This window comes from Pygoscelis adeliae, unplaced genomic scaffold (genome assembly GCF_000699105.1).
Source record: "Pygoscelis adeliae isolate BGI_AS28 unplaced genomic scaffold, ASM69910v1 Scaffold293, whole genome shotgun sequence".
NCBI lineage: Eukaryota > Metazoa > Chordata > Aves > Sphenisciformes > Spheniscidae > Pygoscelis > Pygoscelis adeliae.
Genome location: NW_008824362.1, coordinates 123,949 through 151,207, shown reverse-complemented (window position 1 = coordinate 151,207; position 27,259 = coordinate 123,949). Strand labels below are relative to the sequence as shown.

At 43.5% G+C, this 27,259-nt stretch overlaps 1 protein-coding gene across 1 annotated transcript in view; it reads right to left on the bottom strand.

The window, feature by feature from the left end:
• Positions 1-27,259, bottom strand: part of FRAS1 (Fraser extracellular matrix complex subunit 1) — a 120,467-nt gene that overhangs the window by 48,842 nt on the left and 44,366 nt on the right. Inside the window, exons 20-29 of the mRNA XM_009319876.1 lie at positions 20,739-20,891; positions 17,756-17,902; positions 14,265-14,411; positions 12,622-12,762; positions 12,253-12,393; positions 11,480-11,623; positions 10,603-10,873; positions 9,313-9,397; positions 5,998-6,324; positions 1,029-1,182 (exon numbers count right to left, since the gene is read on the bottom strand). Coding sequence (XP_009318151.1) covers positions 1,029-1,182; positions 5,998-6,324; positions 9,313-9,397; positions 10,603-10,873; positions 11,480-11,623; positions 12,253-12,393; positions 12,622-12,762; positions 14,265-14,411; positions 17,756-17,902; positions 20,739-20,891 — 1,710 coding nt within the window. The remainder of the gene's footprint in view (positions 1-1,028; positions 1,183-5,997; positions 6,325-9,312; positions 9,398-10,602; positions 10,874-11,479; positions 11,624-12,252; positions 12,394-12,621; positions 12,763-14,264; positions 14,412-17,755; positions 17,903-20,738; positions 20,892-27,259) is intronic.

Below are 27,259 nucleotides of genomic sequence, written 5' to 3'. Positions count from 1 at the left end.
GGCTGGGTGGGGGTTAGTTGCTGGCTGGGGTTAAACCACGACACTATCCTTACAGCAAAAGGCAAAAAAACAGCACTGATGTTGCTAAAGGGATCCTCTAATTTTATCCGGCTCAGCAAATTAAAAGCAATGATATCATTTCATAGATGTGAAAAATATGCTATTTAAAGACATGGTTCTAGTGAAGAAAATGGTGATGCTGAGCAGGAAAATAACATTTTTCTTTTCTGTCCATATTTCCTTTCCCTCCATGACGTCTTCTCTTTCCCATCCAGTTTCTCTCAGTCTGTATCTCAGCCACAAATCCCAGTACCTTCCACACTCCTCCTTGGCCTGGGTCCAGAAGATATTCTGTAAGCTGCAGTCCTACGCATGGGGTTGCTTGTGAAAGCCGCTGCTCTGAGAGATGAGATCAGAGCCTCTCAAAAGGAATTTGGAGACAAGAATTATATACGGATGCAAATGTCACCAATTTCTGTTTGAGTCAGTAACCCCTTCCATTAGTAGAAATTAAATCAAATGCCATGGAATTTAGCGAGTTCTCAAATTCTTCATGGTAAACTTTTGCTCAGCAGTTCCTAGAGGTAGATATTACTCTATGCTGCTCTTAACCCAGACGTTCATTGTAGAATATTATTGTTTGGCAGTGAGTAAGATTCTGCTCTCACAAGGCTGTAAATCCACCAGAATTTAAATACCACTAGAGAGACACAGTTGCAGAAGTTCAGATTACTAGGCAGGACAATAGTGCTTCGTTACTTTGCACGCCCATTTGAATTGGAAAAAGATGAGGTTAGCAGCACTGATTCAGCAGGTATTATAAGGAAATATTCCCTCAAATGCTATTTGTTTGTATGCAAAATACCATGGAAGAATCACATTCCCATAGGTCTGTGAAGAACACCCTTTTCCCCAGAAGTAACCAAAACCTTGCAGTTTTATTTAGCGGATGGACACCCTGGGGCATGTGGGGTGAAAAGCAACGCCCTACAGCTGTTTTTTGACAACAAAACTCCAAAGATATTTACCATGTCTTGGGTGGTCCTTGATGATGGTGTAGGTTATCTCCGAGTCACGGGCACCGGGTAGCTTGGCGTGCAGAATTGTCTTGGAGATCTGTAGCATGCCTCCCTGGGGCACCCAGACCAAGGAATTTGTCACCAGCTGAGGGCTTCTGTTATTCTGCGTGCAGGGGGACAGCAGAAGAAGGCTTAACTGAATGTCAGCAATGCTGCACTGATGGAAACAGATTTTTCAAGTGAAAAGGATCAAGCAGAGTATTTTGGAATTTCTTATGCGTTCCACCCTGGTTGTCTGCTTCAAGAAATGGTTGCGCATCCTTCACCTATATGCCTCGGACCCAATTCTCACCCTGTAGAACTGACCTTGTCCTCCAATGTTTCTAATTTCCTAAACCTTCTTGACCTCAGTCTCCCTCCCTAATTTTGTCTTTTACCACCATCCTCATTCTCACCCCGCTTGACTTTTGACATGTCTTGACACAATTTATCTCCACGGCACAGTGGAAAATTCACTACTATCAACATCTGAACAAAAGTATCCGGTCTGCTACACTAGTTTGGATCCATATTTTCTCTCACATCTCTTCATTTTATTTCTAAAAATACACACCTTTCAAGGGTACTTATAGAACAACAGCTTCTTACCCATTCAAAAGTATCTCTCTACGGCACCTCCACTATCTTTACACACATCTGTGACTTATCATCTCTCCATGAGCAAACCCAGGTTCAAGACCAACCTCATGCTTTTCTACAAGATGGGAAAAAATTGAACTTAACGGTATGCAAATGCTAATGATGAAATTTGGCAGAAATGTGAACTATGACAGTTCTCCATCCTTTGCTTCAACAGAAGCAGTTTAACGTTCAGAAATTATATATACAAATTTCACTTAGTAACTACTGCAACCAAATCCACATCATTTTTTTTGCTAAGTTAGAACATACTTGTAGGAAGACTTTTAGATCAAATTTCTCTCTATGTGGGGACTTGCACCCACGGTCAGGTCATCTCTTAACCACTTCTGTAAAACTGAAGTCTGCCTGAGCATCCATCAAAGTCTTATGCTACTTGGTGGGTTTTCTAACCTTCAAATTATTCCTGCGGCTTTTTTTCCAAATGAATATTTATCCAATATTCATTCAAGCTTTTTGAAATGTGGATGTCAGGACTGGATGCAGTAATGGTTTCACTACCATTTTCATATACTTCAGTAACACTGCTCTGGCATTCAAGGATTATATTAGCCCTTTTTGACTCTATAAATTACTTTGTTAGCTCATGCTCTGTTGGACAGGCCACCAAAATCTCTGTGACCTCTTCTGTGCCATGGTTCTTTCTTATAAGCCCAGTTACTGTAAATATGACTCCCCTTCTTGATTTCTGCAGATTCACCTTGAAACTGGCTGAGGTGAACTGCAGTCAAAATCCTGACTGCTCCATGTAAGTGACCATCTTCCTCCTCATTTACTACTCCGCAAAATCATGTGTCACCCCAAAACTGATAAACGACTCATTACTACGTTCTTCTGAATCTGCAACAGAGACAGCAGAGAAAGCTAAAAAGATGTTTGTGAAAAAGAATCACATTAAAGGATGATTTCCCATCTCCATTTTGAGGTGTCTGCTGAGCAACTTTCACCCATTTAATTTGTACTACACTTATTTTGCACAGTGTAACTTTTTAAATGCTGCGTGATCTTAGACTGTGTCAGGTCAAGAGTTTCCCAGCACGATGGTTGCTTTATTTTTTTAAAGAACAGCGAAGAAGAAAACCAGACCCTGTGCCAGCCAAGAGAACCCTGTCAATATATATGATTGCTTTCCTCTGACCTTATCGATTCGATCACATCATGGCACATATAGGCCTAGCAAAGCATAAGTCTGGAACAGGAAACAAAGCAAAAAGGTCAGAAAGGCCCCTGGACTTATTGTGGGAGGAGAGAAAAGAGAGACTAGCCACACTTCAAAGAATGACAGGCAAAATGCACTGTTTGAAAAGAAAACATTTCCAAGTGAATGCTAATTAAACACAAGGTCGTGATTTTGCTATAAACATGGAACCCTTCGGCTCTTCGTAACTAAATGATTCAATGTTCCTTCACTGGCCACATTAAACCAGTCCGGCATTTTGTAATACCATTTCCACCTGGCTTTGATGCTGTGATCCTGCTTGTTAATAAGAACACATTCGTGAGACAGCTCTTTTTGCTTGGTAATCTTTTTAAAAATGTATTTAGCGACTTACCTTGTGTTCAGCAAAACAGCTAGAATCACTTGAGATTTTTTTTTAAACTGATACCTGAGCACACAGTTAGCAAACTGTGGAAATAAATTCACAGCACAGGAAAAGTGTTTTCAGGGAGCCCGGGGAGGCTAACATGCATGCTCCCTGGCCCATGCTTCAGCTACCTCCTCCCAGGTAGGACAAGATGCAGTGCCTTGCAAATATCTTGGAGGCCTCCCTTAGCTGGATCTCCTCTAGAGGTCCAACACACCCCTAAAATAAACATCTTTTGTCTTTTTCCTGCATTCCCCCTAGCCTTTCAGAAAAGAAAGGCTTCCATATCCCGTCAGCAATGGGCAGATGACGTGTGGGTAGATCTGACCTTCTCTGACTTACAGTACATAGCCTACGATTGTATTTTCTAGGGCATGGGCTCCTTATTCCCCATTGGAGCACCACCGGTGGTGCTCTGCCAAAAATGAAGCACCAGCAGGTCTCAAATTAACTTCACAGAGGCTGTAATTGTGAGAGAACGTCAACAAGAATATACAGCAGTGCAAATCATTATTAAGAGCTCTCAAAATAGAGGCCAGCTGTTCAGACTGTGGTAGGTCAAATGAAGTGTTTGGATGGGGGCAAGTACGGAAAAGCAGGCTGTTAGCAACCAAAGGGACTGAAAAAAGCACCTTGCAAAACACAAGGCACACCTGTTGTGAAGAAACAAACCCCTCTAATTCATAGTATTTGGAAGGTTATGTTGTCCTTCATTTATGTTTTCACACTTTCACCACAGTGCTCCTATGGATTAATGTCTGAGAATTATACTGTCCGAGCCCATTGAATAGGAATCCTAGAAATGTTCTTTTCACACCAGGACTTAATATATAAAACCATCCAGCAGCACATTATAACAAGCTCCATGTACTCAGATAAGTAATGTGGTTAAAAAACCACACCTTGAACCCCCACACCTCCAGCCAGGGTCCTACCAGGCTCTTTAGCAATCTTTGGATGTAAACCAAGGAAAAAAAACCAAGTGTCTTTGCGTGTGTGTCTCAACAGCACCTTTTCAGAAACAAACCCTGCATGCATTTCAGCTCCCAAGGCCACTCCACAAAGACAATAATTAGGATGAGGCAGGAGCTGGGTATCTGCCAGCTCTACCCTCATACTAAAAGCCGCTCCGCTTTCACCTCTGTCACCACCTTCATTCTCCTCTGTAGCCGAGTGCTGCACAGAGACCCTTGGAAAGATGAGAGACAAGGGAGCGCAAAATCATCTAATAAAAGAAACTATGCTCAGCAATTCACCCTCATTGGCATTTACAAGAACCTGCTTAATCGATAGCAAAAAAAAAAAGTGTTACAAACAGCAGAGTGGTGTCCAAGCATTTCTGCAGTCCTTCTGATCTTATACAGGCTCCTCAGGGCCACGTAAGTGATCTGGGTAAAGAAACCACAGGCAGGGCTGCTCTTGTTCCAGGAGTCTAATAACTCTGCGCCAGCCTTTCATTCCCAGACTGACGTGTGAGTCATGTCACTAATTATCATTAATTACTACCGCAGCTTTAGGAGCACCCGCAGGGTCCAAATGGGATCAGTCCCTCCTTGTGCTAACTACACAGACGCATGTAGCGCTTGTAAACCTCACTTAAAATTTTTATGCCCAACTTGCTGTGAAAGGCATCTAATGCAGCAGAGAAGAGGACGAAAGAGGGATAACATCATCTCCTCCTAACTCCATTTCATGGAGTGGAAGCACTCAAAGATTGTGTCGTTCTCAGGTCCATACATAAAAAGACTGCTAACAGTGGACTTCACTGACAGCTCTATTTTTCATTACTCTTTCACGTTAACTAAGGGATAAGGAATTTCTCAGCTTTTTTTTCCTTCTGTTTTATTACAATACCACAATACCAGAACTGAAATGCTTGCAAGCACTTCAGCAACTTGATTTTTTCCAAGGCTCCACCACACATACTGTATGTATTTCACGCCTTGTTTGGCTGGGGTTTGTTTCATAAACGAATGGAAAAGCACCACTGTTTCTAATTTTACTGCTGTAATGTCTATAAAATTTAATATAAAGTGCCACTTCATGACCAAATACAGAAGAGACAAACAACCGTTACTTAATTATGAACGGCAATAAAAGCAAGAAGCAAAAATTAAAGCACTTCTTAATAATTTCTGAATTTAGGTATCTGTGCCCTGTCCTTAGGGAAGTTAACAAGTAGAAAGATGCCTCAAGCAAAAGATTTCAGTGGAGCAACGCTGAGTGAGCAGGAGAGATCCTGACCCTGGGAGACACCACCACCACCACCAAAGTACCAGTGATACACCTTATTAGCCAAGCTGTTTAGATCACGTGTGGTCCTTTTGTGTCTCCCATAACGCTTCCATCAGCCCAGTGACTGGTTTGCCTATCTCATCAGCCCTGTCTCTCTGCCATCCACTCATTCTCTAATTCATTGCCCTTACCAGTGCAAAACTCTCACCTGCAACTCCAGAAAATCTTTTTATCAAATAACTACGGACTTTGAATTGTCAAAGCTGCACAATTTGAGCTGAACCATTCCTGTTGCAAACCAAAAATGCAGGTGACCTCCAAAACTCAATCAATCCACTACTTTCTCCTGCCTCTGACTGCAGCCTGTCAGTCATGCAGGATTAGCGACACCTCAGGGACATAGTGATACTTCTCCAGACTTCTAATTTGCCTGCGAGAGTTTATGTCACAGCACATACCTTGGGAGCAATCTTAATGCGGAACAGGATGTTCTGGAAGTGATACCCATCGTTCACTTGCAAAAGAACTGCATCATCCCGGGTGTCAGAGCCATCGTGAGCATAACGCAGCAGTCCTCCGACAAGGTCATCCAGGCGGAATATGTGGACCGCCGAAGCTGAGTCTCCAGGAGGTTCGATCAGCCGCCCGTGACGTGGAGGCTCTAAAACCGTCAGCACAACGTCCCGAGGATTGTCACTGTCCCTCACACCAAGCAACAGTTCTGTTATAGTTCCCATTTTCCCTCTGTGGACAAGGAGGGCCTCATTTCTGAACACATATGGGGCCTGAAACACAAAAGCAGCTTTTAGGTGTTTGCTAAACCTTAGCAATTTGATCATGATCAAAGTCTGGAATGAAAAATATGGGGTTAAGGAAATTAGCTCACTTCATCCCTGGAAACCTCCTATTTCTAAGCAGCAGATAATCACTCCCCACACTTCCCCCCCAGCGGGCAGATCTAACAATATCTAGCAATTTAGACTGATTTAGTTACATTAAAAGAAGATTCTCATGACACAGCAAGCTTAGGAAAGGAAAAAACCTTAGGACATATATATATATAGAAAGCAATTTAGTTATCAGCTAGAGCCTGTACTGCACAGGCTGGCTGTGCAGTACACAGCTGTCTGCACAGGTAACAGACAAGGGACACAGCTTTGCCTTATTACCATCCATGGAAATTCAAATGGAAATGCGGACCCCAACTATTTTGGAAGGTCTACATGTTACTTGCACGTCCGCAGGCCCAACTGGAACGCAGGCACCTCAGATGCTGAAGATTTATGTCTGTGAATAATCAGTTCAGGGTGAGTTGGGGATGGAGACACACCACGTTCTCCCTGTGTATAACCTACCGCTTCGGGAACTTAAGACATCTTTCAGAGCACTGATGCTTGAGAATAAGACCCCACACAACCTGTGCGCCCAGGTTATCTGTTTAAAATGAGTTGCAGAGAGGGGAAAAAAAGGAAGCAAGGAAGAATGCCAGGAGAGGGAGAATAACCTACACAGGATACTAATAGCAGTGAGCCAAACTGAGAGGCAGAAGCTTGAATTAATGCTTCTAAGTAGAAATGAGTCAATCAACTAACACTGAAGGATGTGCTTTTGCCTGTCTTGAACTGATAAAGTCCCTCTCAAAGACAGCAAAACTGGCTGTCGTCAGCATCTTCATTTATTTATTTTCAAAGACTCCACACAGTCTTATTCATCCTAGAACAAACATCAGCTACACTCCACATTTCTGCTGGTTTAAGTTAGTTCCCTAGTTCTTCGTCGTCAAGAAAGTTTAAATCTGCAGTCTCTGTCGATCCCGATAAACATCATTTGCCATCAGTAACACCTCGCCTTGGGAGGGGGGTGATCCCGCACAGACAAAGTCAAAGGCCTGGGAACATTCAGCAGAGAGCTAACTGCTGCCATCTCACCTGCGTACAACTTACCAGGGTAATTAAGGAGCGGCAGGCAAAATTCCCATTATTATACCTCACTTATGTATTCTGGGGCAGTGACTGCAGCTCTTTCTTAGGTGGATGTAAACAAGAGATTAGACTGAGCAAAGATTTCAGCACCAGCCAGAATCAATATATACGCAACAGGATCAAAATCCAGTTTGTCTGACACTAAAGGACAAACTAGAACACTTCTAATTTCCAGAAGTTACGGAACGACTAATACGGAATACAATGATTAAAAGCAACAAAGTGCAATTAAAAAAAATATAATTCCTAACCCTGAAGCTACCAACTCTCTAGGGCCCCAAACCGGGGAAAAAACCAAGCAGTGCAAAGTCTCAAGATTGTCAGACAACCACAGAAATTACGCATCTCAGGAGGAGTTGTTTCCTATAAGGAACACTAGATACATTAAATTGAAGACCCCCTGCAGGCCCCCAGCATGGTACGTAGTGAGCAAGTCAGCAACTCACCATGTTTTTAAGCTGCTGGCTACACTCCTACTACACTCAGCATGAAGCACAGAATAGCACCAGCACCTTCAGACACAAACCCATCCACCACTGCAATGATTAAAATAAATTGATTTCTTAAATTACTCATTGTGAGGGTGGACGCTGAGTCAGGCTTGTAGGCAAGAAGGGGTCAGCACTAAAAGAGAAAGTATGATAGCCAGATTTCCAGTTAGTTTTGTCAAGCCATTTAATGCCCCTCTGAGCATGTAAATGGGCCTTAAGAGCAGCAGACTCTCATTTGCACTTTAAAGTCTCTTTACACTGCTACCACATGCTAAGTAGCCGCAACAACTTCAGTTCAAGCAAAGCTATCTGATCGAGCTTTCAACTAGGCAGTTCGACCATGGAAAAAGCTCAGTGCAAGCTGCAAAGCCTCCTTGGAAACCTGGACCCCGTTCAAGCGAGCCCATGGTGAACTTGCTGCCAGCACGACCAGCAGCAAGCAGGAAGCTGGGCCAGGCAGCTCCAGCACATCCACTGCCCTCACAGCAGCATCAGAGGAACGCCTGTAGCTTGAGTGGGAATCAAAGCCTGGCCGGAGGGATGCGATGACACGACCTGCTGATAGGCTGAGCTTGGCACACGCAGCTAGGCTGGGCTCGAACAACTCCTCGTTTCTGTAATGCTGTGTCCTCTCCCTTAATGTGTATCTTGCACATCTTTTCATACATTGCCTTTTAGAGAGCCTGCCCTTAGAAAAGGAGTCACAAACGTACTGCCTGTATACCATCTCTTGGGTAAGGCCCCTCCACGATACCGTGCTACAGACTTTAAATAACAATAATATGAGAGACATGGATACTTGACAGTACCATCAACTTGCCTAGGAGTGGTGAGCAGTTTAAGAGACACACTTTAAATAGCTCATGCTGATTTAACTCCCAACTGTCCTAGAACAGAGCATTTAAGTAAATGCTCTTGACTGACAAAGCATCCCTACCACAGGGATCAATCATCGTTCAACTGCCCTGCAGTAAGAGACTGAACTAGACCACCCGCGGATCCAAGGAATAATTTAAACAGTAGGGACTCCTTAGCCCTCACTGATAGTTGCTCTATGACTGCACAGCTACAATTCCCCACACAAGCAAAATTACATGGGCCAGCTTCTTCGGTCACTTACCCCAAGTCCAGTTCTTCCATACGACTCCTGGCTGCCTCTCAACTAAGTGAGAGTTGAGTCTAATTTGCCTGACCTGAACCCCAGCGCAATTTCTGCCCAGCTCCTTTGTTATCACTGCAAGAAACCAGGGCTCCAAAATGGTACAAAATTTATGGTTGTTTCCAAGCTTTGTTACATTACCTGTGTTGAAAATGCCTGAATGTTGACCACCTCAGGATGGGAGAAGAACCGTTGATCGCTGACCTTCAGGGAAAACTGTCCTTTCCTAAACAAGTCCCCAACAAGCCAAAATACAAGACAAAATAAATTAAAGAAGTGCTCTTGCAGGACTCAATAATGATAAAAATATTATATATTCACTAAAAATTACTAGCTTAGTGATGGAAACTTTAGCTCAAGTTTTTCAATTATGTTTTTTTAGTATTTTTTTCTGAAGATTCACAACAGTCACAACATGTAATAAAATACCTTTAACTATGTAATAATATACCCTTATTTCCCTTTAACTAATGTTACCCACATAGGATGGCATCTCCAAGATAAAGTACTGATTCTAAATGTCAGCTATTCGTTGCTAAAGGAAAATGTCACTTATCTGGCTTCGGAACAGAAGCTCCCACTTTTCAGCACTTTTGCTTCCTATTTACTTTTCAATAATGCCACCCAATAACCTTGAACATAAAGCAGCTATGTTTCTCAAGACAAGATCCTGACATTTCATTGTGACTACCAAACAGACAAAAAAAAAGCACGATACAGGAACACATGCCTTGAGTCTAGCGAACATGAGCTAACCCTTGGCATCAGAAGGACACCCTCAAAGTCTTACTGAAAACAACGGATCAAAGAACACCCTAATACACACAGGCAGAAATTTAGAACAATTCCACTGATATCAGTCTAGTCCCAAGGCTTTATGGTGATGTAAATCAAGTATGAAATTTGGCAGGATGACTGGCTTATTGCCTGGCAGCAGGAAAAATCTGCTTCCTTGCAACATGCTTGCAGCGTGAGCACTGCCAGCTACTAAACACCACTAATTATCCCAGGACACTAACAGAGCTCATATTGCAGGCAAAGAAGTAACGGCTGAATGCAGATTATGCCGCAGAGCATGTTGGTGACATCATTTGAGCATCTTCCTGACAGTAGCAAGAAATTTTAAGAACCAGACTAATATGCCAGTTTTAAACCCACAGCAGAGTATCCTAAAGATGAGAGACTCCTGCACCCTCAAAGCACAACAGGTTTGGTAGCTGGACCACAGTGACCTCTTATATCATAAACAGAGAAGTTTTGCACCATCATTTGTACTACGGTACAGTATAAGTACACTGGCAATTTATCTAACAGCAGTGAGAAGCGTGCTTCACTGTAAGAATGTTTCCAAGGAACAAGGAAATACCTGTTCTCCAGATACATCTTTTTTTTTTAAGGCAAGAGCTCTGAAAAAAGTTTCAACACAGTCACCTGGATTTCTCTTTGCTGTGCACAAAGCGGACTCTCTTCTCCTTCACATCCTTGCAGCTGAAGTGGTCGCCTTTGCTCAGCTGCACCTCTTTCCCATCCACCACCATCACTAGCCTGCCGTTGGAGGGAGGGCTCTCGATATGGAACAAGAGCTGTCCTGTGTCACCATCCAGACCGCGCACACCCAGTAAGGAGAGGTCTAGGGGCTTTACCCCGCCAATTCCTACTGTGAGGGTACCGTTCACATGGAAGCTTGAGGGATGCTTGCTGACTAAAAAGAAAGAAGGGAAAAGTATTACTGAATGAATTACAGCCATGGGCTGTGTTAGCATCCTGCCTGTCACCACCATCTTTTGGATAACAGACCAGACCCTTATAACGCCCTGTTCGTTACTGACCTAGGTGGACAACCACCGTCTCAAGAAGAACTGCAATCCATCCCAATCGCCACTATGATTTTGAGAGGCTTGGGCAATTCACTTCCCATCACAAAACTCAAAGCCAGCATACACTGTCCTGCCCTGCAGACGGACTAGTAAATCTTCATTTACAACAAAGAAAAGTAAGTACTACAGCTGATTTCGTAAGGGATTTCCCCCACGACATTTTTTCATTTGTTTTACATTGATGATAACTGATATTGCGATTGGAAAAACGTGCCTCCATGCCTAACTAGGTAACTTCACTCAGAAAACCACGTACGTGCAACATTTTATGAAACAAAAAAGTTGGAGAAAAATGGCTGCCAACTTTTAACAGTCAACACGAAACTGCACGGAACTGAATTCCAAAAATGCCACTGCATGAACGCTACTTCTGGCCTTAAAATCTGCTGGAAGCCTGCCAGCTCGGTTGCTTTACCATGAGAGACACGTACCTTCTTCACACTCTCCGGTCCACGTATTGCCATAGAAACCCTGGCCACAGGCAGAAACACAAATCTTATTCTTCAGAAACATGGTGCTGTCACAGAGGTGGCACAGGCTGTCACTGTCACACTCCAAGCATCCAGGAGGACAAGCTGAATCGGACGGAAAGCACAACCCCATTGAGACACTGCAAAAACAATGCAGCCACTGGTGCACAGAGCTGTCCCCAGGGGTCAAAACAGAAACACCACTGCTATTTGCGTCTTACCTACCTGACAAAAATAATGAAAAGGAAGGGGCAAAGACTTGAGCTAAAAGGGTCGTTAAGAAGTTCCTTCCTCATTCGACCACTGTTTCCCATTGACTACAGAGAACCTGAGATAATCTTCTAAATGGAGGAAACATGTTTTTAAGGAACTGTTATACCAATTTGAAAAAAAAATAATGCAAATACACATTCAAGTCCTACACAGTTTGTTAACCTGCAAATACAACTGAAACCTTTCTAAAAATGTGGTTTTAATAGCTGTTTTTTATATACAGTGTGCACACACATACACACACACATCAGCAGCCATCTACACTGAATCTCATTCCTCCTGAATTAGGCGTATCTAAATGCAGATATAGCTTGTTATCTGATTCTCAAGTTGACTGCATCACCTCAACAGCAAGTTTAACACAGCATCCAAGCGCTTCCTCTTCACCCCAGCCTTGGAGAGAAAAAGCAGTGTACAGAACACGGACTCCCTCTCCACCACATCACCCTCACTTTGCTTACCTGTGCACTTTCGCTGTGCACGGTCTGCATAATATCGCTTCCCACATTTGTGAACGCAGTAAGTGTCCAAGAGGAAAAACGGGGCTTCACAAAAGCTGCACTCATCTGGTTGGCGACACTGAAGGCAGTGTGGATCACACCCTAAAAGTCATACGTAAAGAGTTCAGCTCAACACCGCCTTCAACTGCTTCCTGCACCGTGCTGTAACACCCCGCAGGAACCACAGCTCTATTGAGTGTGGGTGCTGGAGGGCAGCGAGAGATCTGAAGCTAGAGTGTGCCTTCTGAATGCAAGACGTGCACAAATTGGAGACAAGCAGGGAAACATGTTGGCAGCAGTGATTAGAAGTAACGCTCAAGAAGAACTCACTCTGGCATGTGTCTGATTCCTTGTAGAAAGCTGCAGGGCACTGTTCCACACAAGCTCCTTCATGGAGAATGTAGCCCTCCATACACTGCAGGCAGTCGGTCCTCTGGGGACCTTTACAAGCATTACAGCTCCAGTCACACTCTGGAAGAAAAAAAAGTCAATGCGGGGCAGCCCATTCCGGGGTGCTCACCCTATACAAGTGCCTAGTACTTGGGGTCTACAAGCTATGGGAATATAAGCTCTAGGAGCAAAGAGCACAGTAAAAACTGTTAACGAGATACTAAAAAAAAAAAAAAAAGCAAGCATGATTTGTACTGACTTATTACAACTCAAGATATGTGGGGTTTTTTTTTCCCCTCTTGGACTTAACATGTTCTAACAATGTCAAAATTGAGGAGGCTTGGCTCTTGTTCAGCACGCAGACCTGCTAACACCGGCACAGTTTTGTTGCCCATAAAGCCCGACTTTATCCCATAACTAGCAATGCTGCTCTTCTGCTAACACCAAGTTTGTTGCTCATTAGCAATTATCCGTCCCGCTTCATCAACCTCATGCTTTCAAACGACTCTGACCAGAAGAAAAAGAAATCGTTGTGCCTCACAGTCCAAATGCCCCTCCGTAAAGTGCACTGGCCAGAAACACACTGGATCCAGCTGGGACCAGACCTGCCTTCACATGCCCTTGTACTATCTCCCCTCCGGTCTTCAGCAGAGTCCCAACCATGCACGTGTGCCCAAGGACTACTCAGGCTGCCAACACTACTGTTTGTTTCTTGGTGGCACTCAGAGGGTCCATATCAGCAATTAACGACGGACACACTTGGCTGATGAGACAGACAAATGGGCAAGAGCAAGAGGGGGGAAACAAGGACTCATTGAGGTGAGCCGAACTGCGCCAGTCCATGCAGCATATCCAAGACAACGCCAGGACAAGAGTCCTGCCTCATTCCAACACCCTACACACCAGACAATGTCACCTCCCTGAAGAACCACAACGTTAAGGGGACAGATGCTACTCAGTTAAGCTAGGTTCAGACACTGACAGAGCCAGCTAGAAATGAACACCGAACAACAAGTCATTTGTGTTATATCCTGGTCTTAGTGGTGTTAGCTGCAATAAAGCCACGTTATCCTCACTTATTTCTGTTATGGAACACTCTCCTTGGGAGTTCTGGAAATCTTTCAAGTCCTGTGTCTTTTAAATCACTCCAAACTGTTGTTTCTGCAGTCATCCAGTGATGCAGTATTTAATAAGAAAGAGAGAAGCAGGTAAGTACACAAGGCCCTATAAGCACTCTAAAAAAGATTTAGCCTAGTAAGCTCACTCATTATTCAGCTGACCCATGACTAAATGAATTGCTGGACCTGACCCTTGAAAAGTTTGCTGGCTCACTTACTAAATCATTTACGAGAGAAGGATTTGCAATAATCTTGTTTCACTGAAAGGCTGAAGTATGTGACAGCACACTGCCGAAAAAGAGAAAAAACTGTAAAAGTGGCCTGTCATTGAACAACTCCCCCCCTCACACACACTTTTTAAAGCAGGCCACCTGCACAGATCCTGCTGCAACTTAACGGATTCTTAGCCAAGGCACCTGCAATTTTTTTTTTCTTTTTTCTTTAAACTAGCAATGTATTTTTCACCTCTGCAAGTCTTGCTGGAAAAATCCAGATAATACTGCTGAGCACAGCTCTCGTACTGGCATTCTCCAAATAACAGGACCTTAGCTGGATCTCTGCATGACGTGCAGCCAGTGGCTGATTCACAGCTCAGGCACTGGCTGTTGCAAGCTGTGGAAAGACAAAGAAAGTAACTGTAATTACTGATGCACCAGCAAACTGTACAAATAAAAAAGGTATTATCTTGCAGCCTCGCTACTCCTCTTGTCCTCTTTTGAGAGACACCTGTGGAGAATTCAGTGTTTTTGCTGCTTAACGTTCCTTTTCGCAGCCTCCAAAATGTAAAAAGCCTCCTTCCATTTGGAATAGCCCGTTACGTCTCCTCACACTGTTTCTTACTCTCCTCTGGACAGGTCAGGGTAAAACACTGACCTTGAATTCAAATCCCCAAATAAGAGCTTTCCCTGTCTCTGTTTTTCTTTGGAGCTATAGGGAGCAAATAAAGATGCCAGGAAAAAATAATTCAGGGATTTACTGAATCAAAGGATCAAAGTCCAGGGGTTCAGAATATTTCAACTGACCTCTTTGATGTCCAGGTCTAACCTTCTCAGGAGGCTGTACTAACAGCCAAGCGTACTCAGTGCTGATGTCAGAGCTCTTAGCTAATTCACAGCAGAAGATTTAATAGCAATGTGCTATGAAAGACAAAGAATATTTCCTAGCGCTTTGCCTATGCACTGAAAACCTCGCTCTGACTCTGGTGAGTCGAAACTTTACAAAAATAATACGCAGAAAACTCACGGAGGTTCGCATGTCTGCTTTATACAAACAACCGTAACTGCCCTGCTGGCCGGTACAATGATGGCGAATCCAAAAGGGACTGCTAAATTCCCGGCCAGCTACCCCTGAGCGTCGCTAAATCCATAGGGAGTCAGAATCTTTGCCCAAGCTCAATTCTGTACTTATGATAAATGAGAAAAAAAGCTCTGAAAACACAGCCCCAAGTGTTTAAACTAAAGAATAAAGCATAGCTGGCCATTTTTAATGGAAAAAACAAACAAAACATCTCATAGGATCTAGCGCAACTACAGTTCAGGTGCTAAATACCGACATGTTACTTGCAGTATCGTGTTGGTGATATGCTAATTGTGGAATGCTAATTTAGTGATAGGCTAATTGTGGAAATCCACTTCAATTTGCTTTTAATTCAAGACAGAATTTTATAATGACAAAACCTCAAAATACTGAAGTAAATGTGAAAATACCTACGTTGCTCTCACTGAAGCGGCAACCCAGTGCCCTTCAAAAAAGCTAAAACTTGTCTTAGCTCATTAAAAAATGTCACAGAAGGTCTGCATTTTATTGAGGTACAAATGAATCACCTAAAGAATCTAGTAGCTGTCTTTAGGTGCTCTGGTGCCACTCTGATTTCAGTTAACTTAAGAATACTACATGGAAAAATTACTATTTGTAAGTGCTACGAAAAGCCAACTATTAAAAGTATGGTAAAACACTCTACATGAGGTGTAAATCTATAGAAATCAGGCTACCCTCGGAGGCATGCCAGAACAGTAAGCGAAAACTGTATTTGAAAGCAATTCTGTCTGCTGGTTTTATCAGCATGACTCCATATCTGCATTTTTAAACCCATGAAGAACTTGTTAAGCTTTGCACTGCTCCTCGGCCAGTATGTCACCGAGTATAAAAATATCTCCAAGAGTCCACACATGCACTCAGCATCTCTCTGAACTTTATTCCAAACCCGAGTTCCTCAAAAGCACAAAGCGACTAAAATAAACATTTAAGAGAGACCAAATTTTCTCAGCCTAACAGCGAACCTCCGCTTAAACAATTTTCATTACCTCTAAGTGGTAGTTTTCCAGCAGCCTGGGACAGTTTATATCTACATGGCTTATCAGCAGTACTTCGCTTGAAAAGGCACAAGTGACACTTGGAATGACAAAAATTCCAATGCACGGACACACTTTGCCTTGAGCCTCCCGCTACAAGGATTACATACACTTCTTCAAAAGCCATTTGCAATAAGGAGACTAGAGTAGTTGAATTTGCTTGCAAAAATCTATTTGAATTTGAACCAAATTCAGGAAGGGTACAGTCCTCAGGAACTTTCCACTTCTACCACGATGTCCTGAGGGAGGAGCTATCAATAGGAAAGTTTTCATTAGAAAAGGGCATTTTAATTAGGAAGGGAGGTATTCTGGTGTAGTTAGCAAGAAGAGAATCCATAGTGCAGGAGAGAACAGTGAATATCTTGTAGAGCTTGCAGGAAACTAGCCAAGACAGCGAGAATCCCATGATTCCTTTTTTTATTCATCTTTTTTATTACATTTCTTTTTTCATTATTATTGAACAACCTTTTTTTCTGTCAACAGCAGAACGGTACAAAGTCTTCCACCTATTTCCTTGAACTTATGCAAGGTATCTTCATTTCTGCTGATAAGATGGAAATAGTAGTTTCAGGAGAACCATATATTTCAACAAAAGGCAGGTAAAGCTGACAACCGTATCAGCTTACTCCTATAGGACCTCATCAGTAAAGAAATTGGGTCTAGATAATATGACACCGATACCTATACTCAGTGCAGTGCAACAGAGTTATTTTATCATAAATCAGGATAATTTAAATCAGGGTAACACAGGACTTAACAAATCTGAGTGTTCAGGTTCACAGCAACCAAACCACTTAAGCACTCACTCATTTTTAGGCGTGTATTATAGTGGGTCAATTCAAGCAGGGTTTTTTCATATTTTTTATGTCTCTGGGCCATATAATTTGGCATTTTGGAACATCAAGCCAAACAATTATGTGAAGAATAACCCAACTGATGTCAGGGCCAGACTGAGCATAGAATAATAAAGGAAAAGAAAGGCCCTGAGAGATTCATAAGGGATAGCAGGAGCAGGATAAAACATTACTGGACTTAACACCAGATCAATTGCATCAGATCATTAGGAGGTAAAAATATCACAGCTCAAGTCAGTCAGGGCTGTGCCTACAAAGCTGCACCTTGTTTCTACTGAGGTTTCACATGTGAAAAATGTGGCATAAATGCTACAGTACAGCTTCCACGCAAGGTACTGGCAGGAAGTGCAGTAGGGAGGGGGTTTGCCTTAGTAAGAATTGATTAAAACTGGTCTAAACTTGTCAAGTTTTCACAAAGCCCAGAATCCACCAGTACTTTTGGCCACTCCTCTACGTACCACCTAGACAACTTGACAAGGAAGCCTACGCAAATTGTCCTGCAGTTTTTTACTACGGGACCCAGTCTCCTGTCTTTGAAGTCGATAACAAATCTGCAACTGTGTTCAAATTTAAACCATGCTGTAGGCTCTGTTTCTAAGGCAGCTAATCACCTCTGTCAACTCACATCAAAATTTTAGGCACTTGAAATCTTTCTTTTCCTGGCAAGAGGAACAATAAGCGAAGGAACAAGAAAAGACATGTCGGTGAATACACTGTGGAAAGGAGAGATGGCTTGGAGAGAGACACTCACGCCTGCAGGTCTGCCTGTCATCCCTGTAGTATCCCGGGGAACAGGCTGGCACACACGTGCTGGTGTGGGAGAGAACCAGGCTGGTGTTGCAGGAAGAGCAGGAAGAAGGACCCCCGCCGGTGCAGGTTTTACATGAGGGGTGGCACCCTGCAGAGACATCAAGAACAAGTGTTTCTGTTCAAGGAAAAGCAGATCTTCGAGCAAGTATCACAAGCTTCAGCAGAAGCACTCTCAGAGACTGAGCATGGAGATATCGAGTACCAAAAGTTCCTACTAAGTCTAAGCCCTTACTGGTGCACAGCACTCAGGAGCAGAAATCACAACCAACCCACCCTGTGACAGACGTATTAAATGGCTTTATCTGTGCTCTGTGTGCCATGCACACTGGCTCTCTCCCCTCCTCTCCTTTCTCTTTTTATCCATCCCTCTTCTCTTCAACCTTCCCTTCTCCTTTAAGAACAACCCTACAGGATCTGGCCAAGACCTGTCTATCAGAAAAGAGTAAAAAAAAGGGCAAGCAGGTATCAGTACCCCCCCTCTCATGCTTTCTCTCAACTAGTTTCAGGTCAGATCCTCCCGAGCCTGATGTGCCTTCTCTATTTAGGAACCATCTAGTGCTTTTCTCACAGCTCCACACCTCCCTGAAGATTTACATCCATCCCTTCGGCAGGAGTTGCACAGCTGCTACCTATTCCAAGAAGCATCACTGACAGAGAACAGTCTATCTCTGTGCGCCCTCTCTCCATTTCACTCATGACTCTGTAGGCCTCCATCATATTTCCTCCCTCCTAAGGTCTCCTGTTTTTCAGGTTGAAGCACTGTGGCCTACTCAGTTGCCCACTGTACAGAAGCCCTTCATTCCCCACATTGTCCTGCCGCCCTTCCCTTTTGAGATGAGCAGAACTGCTCACAGCACGCAGCTCCTTTAGGCAGCGGCAGAATGAATTCTTCTATTCCTCTTTCCTTTTGTATTAGCACCTAACATTTCATTTGCTTTCTCAACGCTGCTGAACACTGGGATGCCATTTGCACAGGCTGATTGATCATTACTTCAAGATCACGGCAAGGATGCCGTCATTCTGTACGTGAGGTTAGAACCGGGTATCCCTGTGTGCATCATTACATCTGCCTATACCAAACTTCCATCCCTTGCTTTACTGCCCAGACACTCAATCTTACAAGATCCTTCTGCGATTCTTCACAGCCAGCAATCCCACTGACTGCCTCCAGTAAGGAAGTACATTACTATCTTTTTCTTTCCCTGCATTTTTAAAGAGATATTTTTATGCCACCCCTCATTTTCTTTCCCTGTTTCCTTTCCATCCCTTTGTCCCCCACTTCTCGTGCTTCTTAGCCTGATTGAAGAGATTTAAAACACCACAGTGGATGAGGCCAATGTATCCTATTAATTTCTCCAAAGGGGGTACATACTCACAAAATTATTAGTCTGTTTTATTTCCTGATAGGCCTTTACCTAAAGATTGATGCCATCATTACACCTATCAGGCCAAATTAATCATGACTGCAAGTGAGCAAAGAAACCAGAGAAGCAACTGCATTACGCTGTGGTGATCTTAAAAGTTAGCACAAAATGTAGTACGAGCTTTGACACAGTCTGAGGAATGCAAAACTTCTTTTAAATGAAACCTTTATACCAAAGGGAAGAAATGTCATCCCTAGGCTTAAATTTCCAGGAAGGCAAAATATCTCTCTCAGGGGTCTTTCCAATTAAATGACACAGAGTATATTTCATACGTCTCTGAAATTTCCTTTGCCAAAACCAAGTAACACAGCTCCCAGAGTGCTTGAGAGAAGCTCTGAAACATTAGCCATCAGTTGTTAGACTGGATTAGGAAATGCCACTTCCTGCAAAGGGAGCATCTGCATCTTAATTCTAATGTGCAGAATCTCTTGTCTTGATTTCTTTCTCTTAAAAGAAACTGCAATACCCTTTGCTCAGCGTAAGACGCATTGGGCTTTAACATGTTTCTGTCGGCCACATAACAAGAAAAGCAACCTACTTCCTTCTAAGAGTCCAAGAAATATAAAGCAGCTCAGACAATGATCGGAATATGAAACCACATCAGCAACAAAAACTGGAGGAGATCCAGGCATAGGTGAAGGCACAGAAGGCTAGAGAATAAAATGTGCTATCAGTGCAGCTTCACCCACGCAGCTGGAGCGCTGCATCTATCATGCCAGCCTAAAAGGCTGAATGAAATTGCCTTTTTGTTTTAGAAGCTGCTATCGCCTTTTGGACCATTACTGTAGCAAGACGAGTCTCAATGAGAGACCTTAGCTAGGATGATGTTCCACCTCAGACTGCAAAATGTCCTGAGAAGTTGCTACCAGCAAGAGTTCTGCCTTCTGTGAGCAAAAGTTGCACGGCCCTTCGAAGCACATATCCAGAAAATATTTTCAAGTGTCAGCATCCCAGAACTGTGCTGGTACCACACAAACTGGAGACTTGGTGATGGGCACATGAAAAGTCTCTGTTTGAAGTTATCCTTTATTGTGCTTGAGAAGCCCATCTCTTCCTAGGAGTGATCTCAGGGTAGCTACCCTACATAGAACATAGTGCACTGTCATCCTATTCTCTGTGCCACCATCTTTGAGAGATGGGGTTTACCGGAACGAGAAAAACTCACCTTCACCTCCTCCTCACAAGCATACTGCTGCCTGGTACTCATTACACTGATTAACTGTATTGTAACAGCGGGTTAGGTCCCACTAAACTCAGCACGTGCTCAGGACAGTACAGCACTGTCTGCCTCGAAGAACTCACAGTCTGAAAGCAGACACAGTTATGGACAGCTCCCAGCCAGCTGGCAGAGTTATTAGCCAGGACACCCCCAGCTCCCGCTGCAGTGTCCTGCCAGCTGGACAAAGCTTCTCTACTAAACAGCAACCATTTCATGGAGCATCTCGCAAGGATCCAGGCGGTCCCTTGCAGCTACTTGAAGCATCTGTAGGGACTACTCACTTTTGCAGGCACCATTCTCCGCGTAGTATCCCACCGGACAGTCAGGAACGCAGTGATCACCCAGGAGCAAGTGACGGGCGTTCTGGCACTTCAGACAGATGCTGCCGGTGTCCCGCAGGTTGGCCACACACTGACGGCACAAAGGGTGGCAGTCTAAAGGAAGCAGGGAATAACCGGTACTGTGATCACAGATGGACAAAACAGAACTGCTAAGGGGAAACACACTGCTGAGAACTCAAGGAAGATATTAGGGACGTAACTTTCAGAACCCCTTCCTGCTATCTGGTGCACAAGGGCTGGGATCAGGTGCAGAACACTGCACTTCCAGATGTCTGCAAGAGAGGTGGCCAGAAATTACCGCACTCAAGGAGCATTCCTTTCCTCCTGCCCTCATCCCCATCTTGTGCTCTTCCTGAGCATCACAACATTTTCACTTTTCCTCAGCAACCACATTCTCCGCATCTCTCCTGCCCCATTCAAGCATCCTCTTTCCCACCCTTAAGTGAGCTTGGGAAAGCTTTGTACAAAGCCAGTTCAAAGCTCTTTGCTTTCCCCAAACCTTTCTCTGATTTTAGGTGCTTCTACCTAGAGGTTTGTCTTTAATAAACTACGCTGGCAGCTGTAGGCATTCATCTCCCTCCGCTCCCACCATCAAAAAATGAAGAGCACAACCTGCACAGCCGTATGACCTTTTTCCATAGTTCTTACTGTTCAGATTTTCCCACACAAACGAGACATCCATACCCTGAAGAGGCCACTGCAGACTTCAAAGCCAAGCCAAGAGCAGCATTTAGAGTTGCATGAGTGCCTCAAAACCTTTTCCTTTTTTCATTTTCCCCCCTCAGCACATAAGCTTGTGTCTCCTGACCTCTGCCTGAACTTAGGTGCTTCAAAAGGTTTTACAACAAGCCTTTTGTATGCACAACAGTGCAGTGTAAGGCAACCTGGAAGCCAAATTAATCCTCATTATGGTAATTCAGAAAATTATAAAGGAAATGACGACTGTCTTGAAAGAAATGTAATAATGAGGCTTGATTTCAGTACCTGGCCTCTTGTCAGATTTCTACTGAAGGTTCAACTTTCTGTCTTTTGTCTCTCGTGACAGCACTACTACAGATTGTCAGGCAACCTAATTTTACAAGCTGAAGACAGGCTCACATAGAAGTCCGGGGGAATTCTGCAAGAACGTATTAGCGACTGGAGTCTAGAGTCTAACCCTAGCCTGACTTCTCTTATACGATACACATAGATGATTCTTACCAAACACCGGTGGAAAAGCACAGATGCAGCTCAGAAATGAATGCAATTCTGACTGCATCCAGGGATTCAAGGTCCTTAAAGCAGCTGCCTCTTTCACCCCCTGACTTTACAGGGTATATATAATCTATCTGGTTTCTGCCCCATGCTCCCAACCTTGCCGATGGGAAATTAACAGCCAGAGGGGAGGTGAAGGTGAGCAAGAAGGAACATTATGCTTAAGATAGTGACCCTGTAGGTTCTCAATCCACCACTGTCAGGACAGTGGTAAGAAAAGAAAAGCAGCATGTGAGGTGATGCTCCCAAACTCAGTGACAAACCTCAAAACCTCCTGAGAGGGGTTACAGCTTACAGGGGTTATCGTACTGCAGCTTCTGACTGCACAGGAGAAGAATTCAATACCCAAGGCATCATCCCATAAATCTTCACAGCCAAAGATCCCAGACCTGCACTGACATCAGAGTGGAAAGACCTGCCATCTATCTGTAGCCTCACTGAAGCCAGAAAGGCTCACACACAGCTCGCCACAGAGAGCAAGGACTAAGATATCATCCAAAAGGCCCATATGTAATTTGTATGCACAGGGCTGGCGGTGGGGTGAAGAGTTTTATGCACTTATATTCAATAAAATTAACATAAATCCAATTAGTTTCTCATGCTTCCACGTTTACCTGGCAATATGTCTACCCCCCTTATCGTTAAAATAATACTCCCCCAGTTTAATCTCTTGCTGGAGCCATTGGTCTCTCATAGAGTTTGGCTAGATGCAATAAGGGACCAAACCCAGCAATAGTTTTTCAGAGACCAAGAATAAGAGAGACACCCGTGTGCAGTCAATAGGTTGCATAAACAGAGCATAAAAATGAGACAGACAAAATCAAGGGTGCCCAAATAACCAGTATCTACTGTAAATAACTAGACTTTCCCAAACTAATGTTTAGAAAGCTAAGTACCTACAAAACTAGGTGCTGTCGCAGTACAGTTTTCTCTTTACAGCCTCTGTTTGCTCCTATGTATTGAAAGAGTTCTTTTTCTCAGCTACTGTTTCAGGATAAATCAGCCCCATCACTCTCTTGTTCCTTTGCAAGCCTGGAGATCAAAGAGCACACAACACCAAATAAAAAACGGGAACTGACGCTCATGGTGAATTTGAGGGACATTGGGGATCTCGTGAGAGAGTAAAGGAAGAACTGAAGTGCTTTGTTTTGGAAAAGATTATTTAAATTTTTCACGGCAGGCTCCCTTTGAAGCAAGGACTAACAGAAGCGGAGTGTTTTCTTTATGCTTCTCAATAACACCTCACAGCCGTATTTGTTTCCTGCTTCTGCCTTCTCCCTGTCAATCGTCACTCCAGCTCAGCTAGCAGGCAAGTTACCGCCTGCGGGCTTTGGACTTTCGGAGGCTTCACATCCCACGTTTGTTGCAGGTCAGTGCGACACAGTTACTTAGACTTCTTCCAGTAGCCAAACCGGATTCTTCAGGGCAGCATGTCACTACCTTGCTCATAGTCCCAAAGCCTCCCTACTCATCTTTTCGAGACTACTGACTTGCCTCCCACTGTCCAAACAAAACTTCTTCCTGCAACCCTTTCAGCTGGCTCTGATTTCCTCCTTGTCAATTCACCTCTATGCAAAAAAACCCCCCTTACCTAGCACTGATCTTCCTATAAAGCAACTTTCATTGTAAAGTATAATATAATTACTTAGACAGATTTCCATTTCCAGAGTTACTTCACTTCCACACCCTCTTTAGCTTTCTCTTAGCAAGCAAAGGAAACAAAGAAAACAGTGCCCTTCCCATATGGAAAGTATTATATACCGTTCCCTTGCCTGTCAAGATAGAGAAGGCTGTCTGGGGAGACAAAATTATCCCTAAAATGTGTGTGAACGCTCATAAAGGAAACCAGAGGCATTTCTGCCTCTCAGTTCCACCATTTGCTAAGCAATCAACCACTTGTGTTGTTTAAATACACCTCCCCTCTTAAGGGCTCTTTAGAAAAAAATTTCCTGATGTAAGTTTCGTACTCTAAGGTAAGGTATGAGGTTTACAACAGAGTACTACTTTAAATCAGTACTTAAAACACCGTGCAATTTACAGGCATGTCAGCATGCAAACGTCCTCTAGCACCTTACAGTAAATCCAGGAAGAAAATCAGTACGGTTGATTCAGAAGGACACCTAGCACTGACCAGGATTTTTTATTTGATTTGGTTGTTGGAAAGGGATTTTTTTTCCTCTCCTTTAAGAAGACCTAAAAGGGAATTTGTCACACAAACAAGCGAGGTGAACTCCTGGTGAAGCGCAACCATGTTTGCAGGGATCTGCCCACATCTTCTGAAAAGGGTGGGAGCTTCTCTAGGCAGCGTAAGGTGGGAAATCCAGCTGGATGGTGACTAGCACAAATGAGCCCAGACCAAAGTAGGGGAATGATCTTCCATTTTCCTCCTCTGGCAGCTCAGCTGTTAATTTCCGTAGGAGGTTACAGACCAGTGACTAAGTGGAGCAAAGCCCCCAGTTTCCCTCTTGCTCTGCTCAGAGAAACTCCAGCTCTTTGTGATGGAATCAACATCTCTCTAAGAGTACGGCAACAGCTCATTAACTTCACAAGGAGCTGAATGTATTTCTTGTTGTCAGAGTGTCCCTTCTGGAATTTTAAGAGCAAGGCAGAACGGCTTGTTACAGGTATCCTCCTGAGTGAGCTCTTCTGGTTTATCTTTGAACATTTTCGCAACTGCACACAGCCTAAGAAAGCAAGGGCCTGAGCAGCTGAACATGGGGACTGGGAGTTCCCTTTCAAGGAAGATGCAGTTGGAAGTTAAGATAGGACCTTGGGGGATACTGTAGCCGTGGGTATTTTGATTTTCATTTCACGCCAGCTGCCCTTGCTACTAATTCTGGTAGGTAGTCCTTTGCATCCTTTTACGCCTCAGCCGAGCATCCAGTAGAGCTCAGTCTGTGAACTCCTTCATTTGGCCGCTGCACAGTCCCTCAGCATTTTTCTAATTACCCTTCCACCAAGTCAGGAAAAGATCAATGAGGACGCCTCAAGACAGGCATATGATTTACTAAAATCAGAAAAGTAAGAGCAGGACAACAGTTTTAGCGGCAGTGCTATTTTTCAGACTGGTGACTGCAACGTTTCCTGAAGCTGAAGTTGTCTTGGATAAGAGGGAGAGAGAAATCAAAGAGTGTTTTCCAACTGGGAAAACAAAAAACACGGAAGACCTGAGACTCAACAGGAGACTGCTAAAGCCAAAACCACATTCCTGTCCATACACTTTAGCTATAAAACTCATAAATTGAGCATTCTCAAGGAATACTGACGCAAATTTACCGAGCCCAAATCAGAGCTTAGAAACTCATTGAGCTTTCAAAATTTGAGGCCATTTTGTCTTTCTTCTGCTCACATTTGCAATGCTTATTTGATAAACTGCCGAAAACAACATACTTTTTTTTTCTATTAACAAGGCAAATGTTCCAATCCTTATTCAGGTAGCATGTACAATAACAACATTAATTCACAGGCAATGGTTTCAAGTGACAGTTGGTTTTCTGCATCCTGTATGAAAGATTTTCCCCTGCAGGTCCATAAAGCATGACAGGTGGCTATAACGCACAGCAGTCCCTATGAGTCGTAACACAGTCCTGCCTGGAGGGTCGGGAATTAGAGATAAATGGGAAGATAACTGTAAAAAAATATCGCTTTGGGAAGCAAAGGAAGAAGCTTTGTTAGATTCTGATGCAAATCGTATATTATGCAAGTATCAGGGGTTTTAATGTTCTCTTTTATGGGACAGCTGCTCTTTAACTGGTAATTAATAACTTGCAAGGGCAAACTTAGCATTTCAATCAGTGCTGAATGAGAAGAATCAGTGAAATTTAACAACCTGGATGTGGAGCTCTTTATCTCTAGCAGAACTGGCAACACACATTCTTTGCTTAAACATCAGACATAAATTTGGCACAAAGAGCAACACGCTTCAGACTGCAGATCCGAGACCAAAGCACAACTTTTTTTTAAAGGCAACAAATAACTATGTTCCTCTACAAGGATTTTCAAAACTTCAGTTAGACGAAGAAACATCAATGCATCTATGTGCATGACCACGTGAACATTACGGGTTCCTATCTTACAAGGAGTATCTGTACCGGCCTCTCGAAGGCAGGACTGACACAAGTGAGTCACACAGCAAGACTAAGGTCAGAGCTGGGAGGAGGAAAGGTATCTCCTTGTGCTCTTACTATGTTGCACCTGGAAAGCCTTCTCTCCTGTTTTGGGGACGCAGATCCAAACTCTATGGACACTCAGTGACGCCAGGCACTGTGAACCAAGCCTTGAAAACATGTTTCTACTTTGAGAAGACAAGTCTCGGAACAGTGGACCATGTTTATGACCTACAGGGCTTCGAAGTAAAGCTTGTTCATTTGCAAGGAAAGGATGCAGCACCAGACTGCAATAGCTTTGGAGCCCAGAAAGCCAGGCAAGGTTCTCAGCAGATGATTCATCACTGTCAGCGTAGCGCATCTGGAGGTCAAACCTTGCCCTCCACATTGCCTGAGTGAGCCCATTGTTTCCAATTTCTGCTCCTCACTATTTCAGGCACTGTGACGTCTACCTAATCACCTGGGATTTGGGGAGCACGCTTACTGCTCCATGACACCTCGCCAAACTTACAGGTAACAGCGGTCTAAAAGGGATAATTAAAGCACACAGCACGCAGCAAGCAGCAGATTAAACCCTCCTCAGAAAGAATCCTGGTTTATGATAAATGGTACTAAGTTCTTCCAATGAAATTTACAGCTGGAAGACCACATTTCCACAGGCCTTTTTTCATAGGAAGCACAATGCAAAGTAATGGGAAAATAATTGGAAGAAATAAAGTGCATACAGCTATGACGTGACAGGACACTAATAAGTATCGTTGTAGCCCCTGAAACTTTACAGGGCAGAGACAGCTCTTTACACTGAAATGCTGAATTATTTCCATATTGTAATTACTTGACTGTATGAAACACCTTGATTCCCCAACCTGATTTCTTGTATACCTGAGGAGCTGTACAATACTTTTAGGTATTTTCCTACTCCTCAGATACTTTGTTTCTCCCCTCTCTTTGTCTCTGCAGACAAAATAATACCCTGTTTAAAAGGAACATGAAGAAATGGTTCATAAAATTAATCTGTGGAGACCAAAGAAAAAAGTCTTTCATAAAAAAAAAAACCCAACACACATATGTAAACAAAAAGAAGTCTCCGTGAAGGGGAAT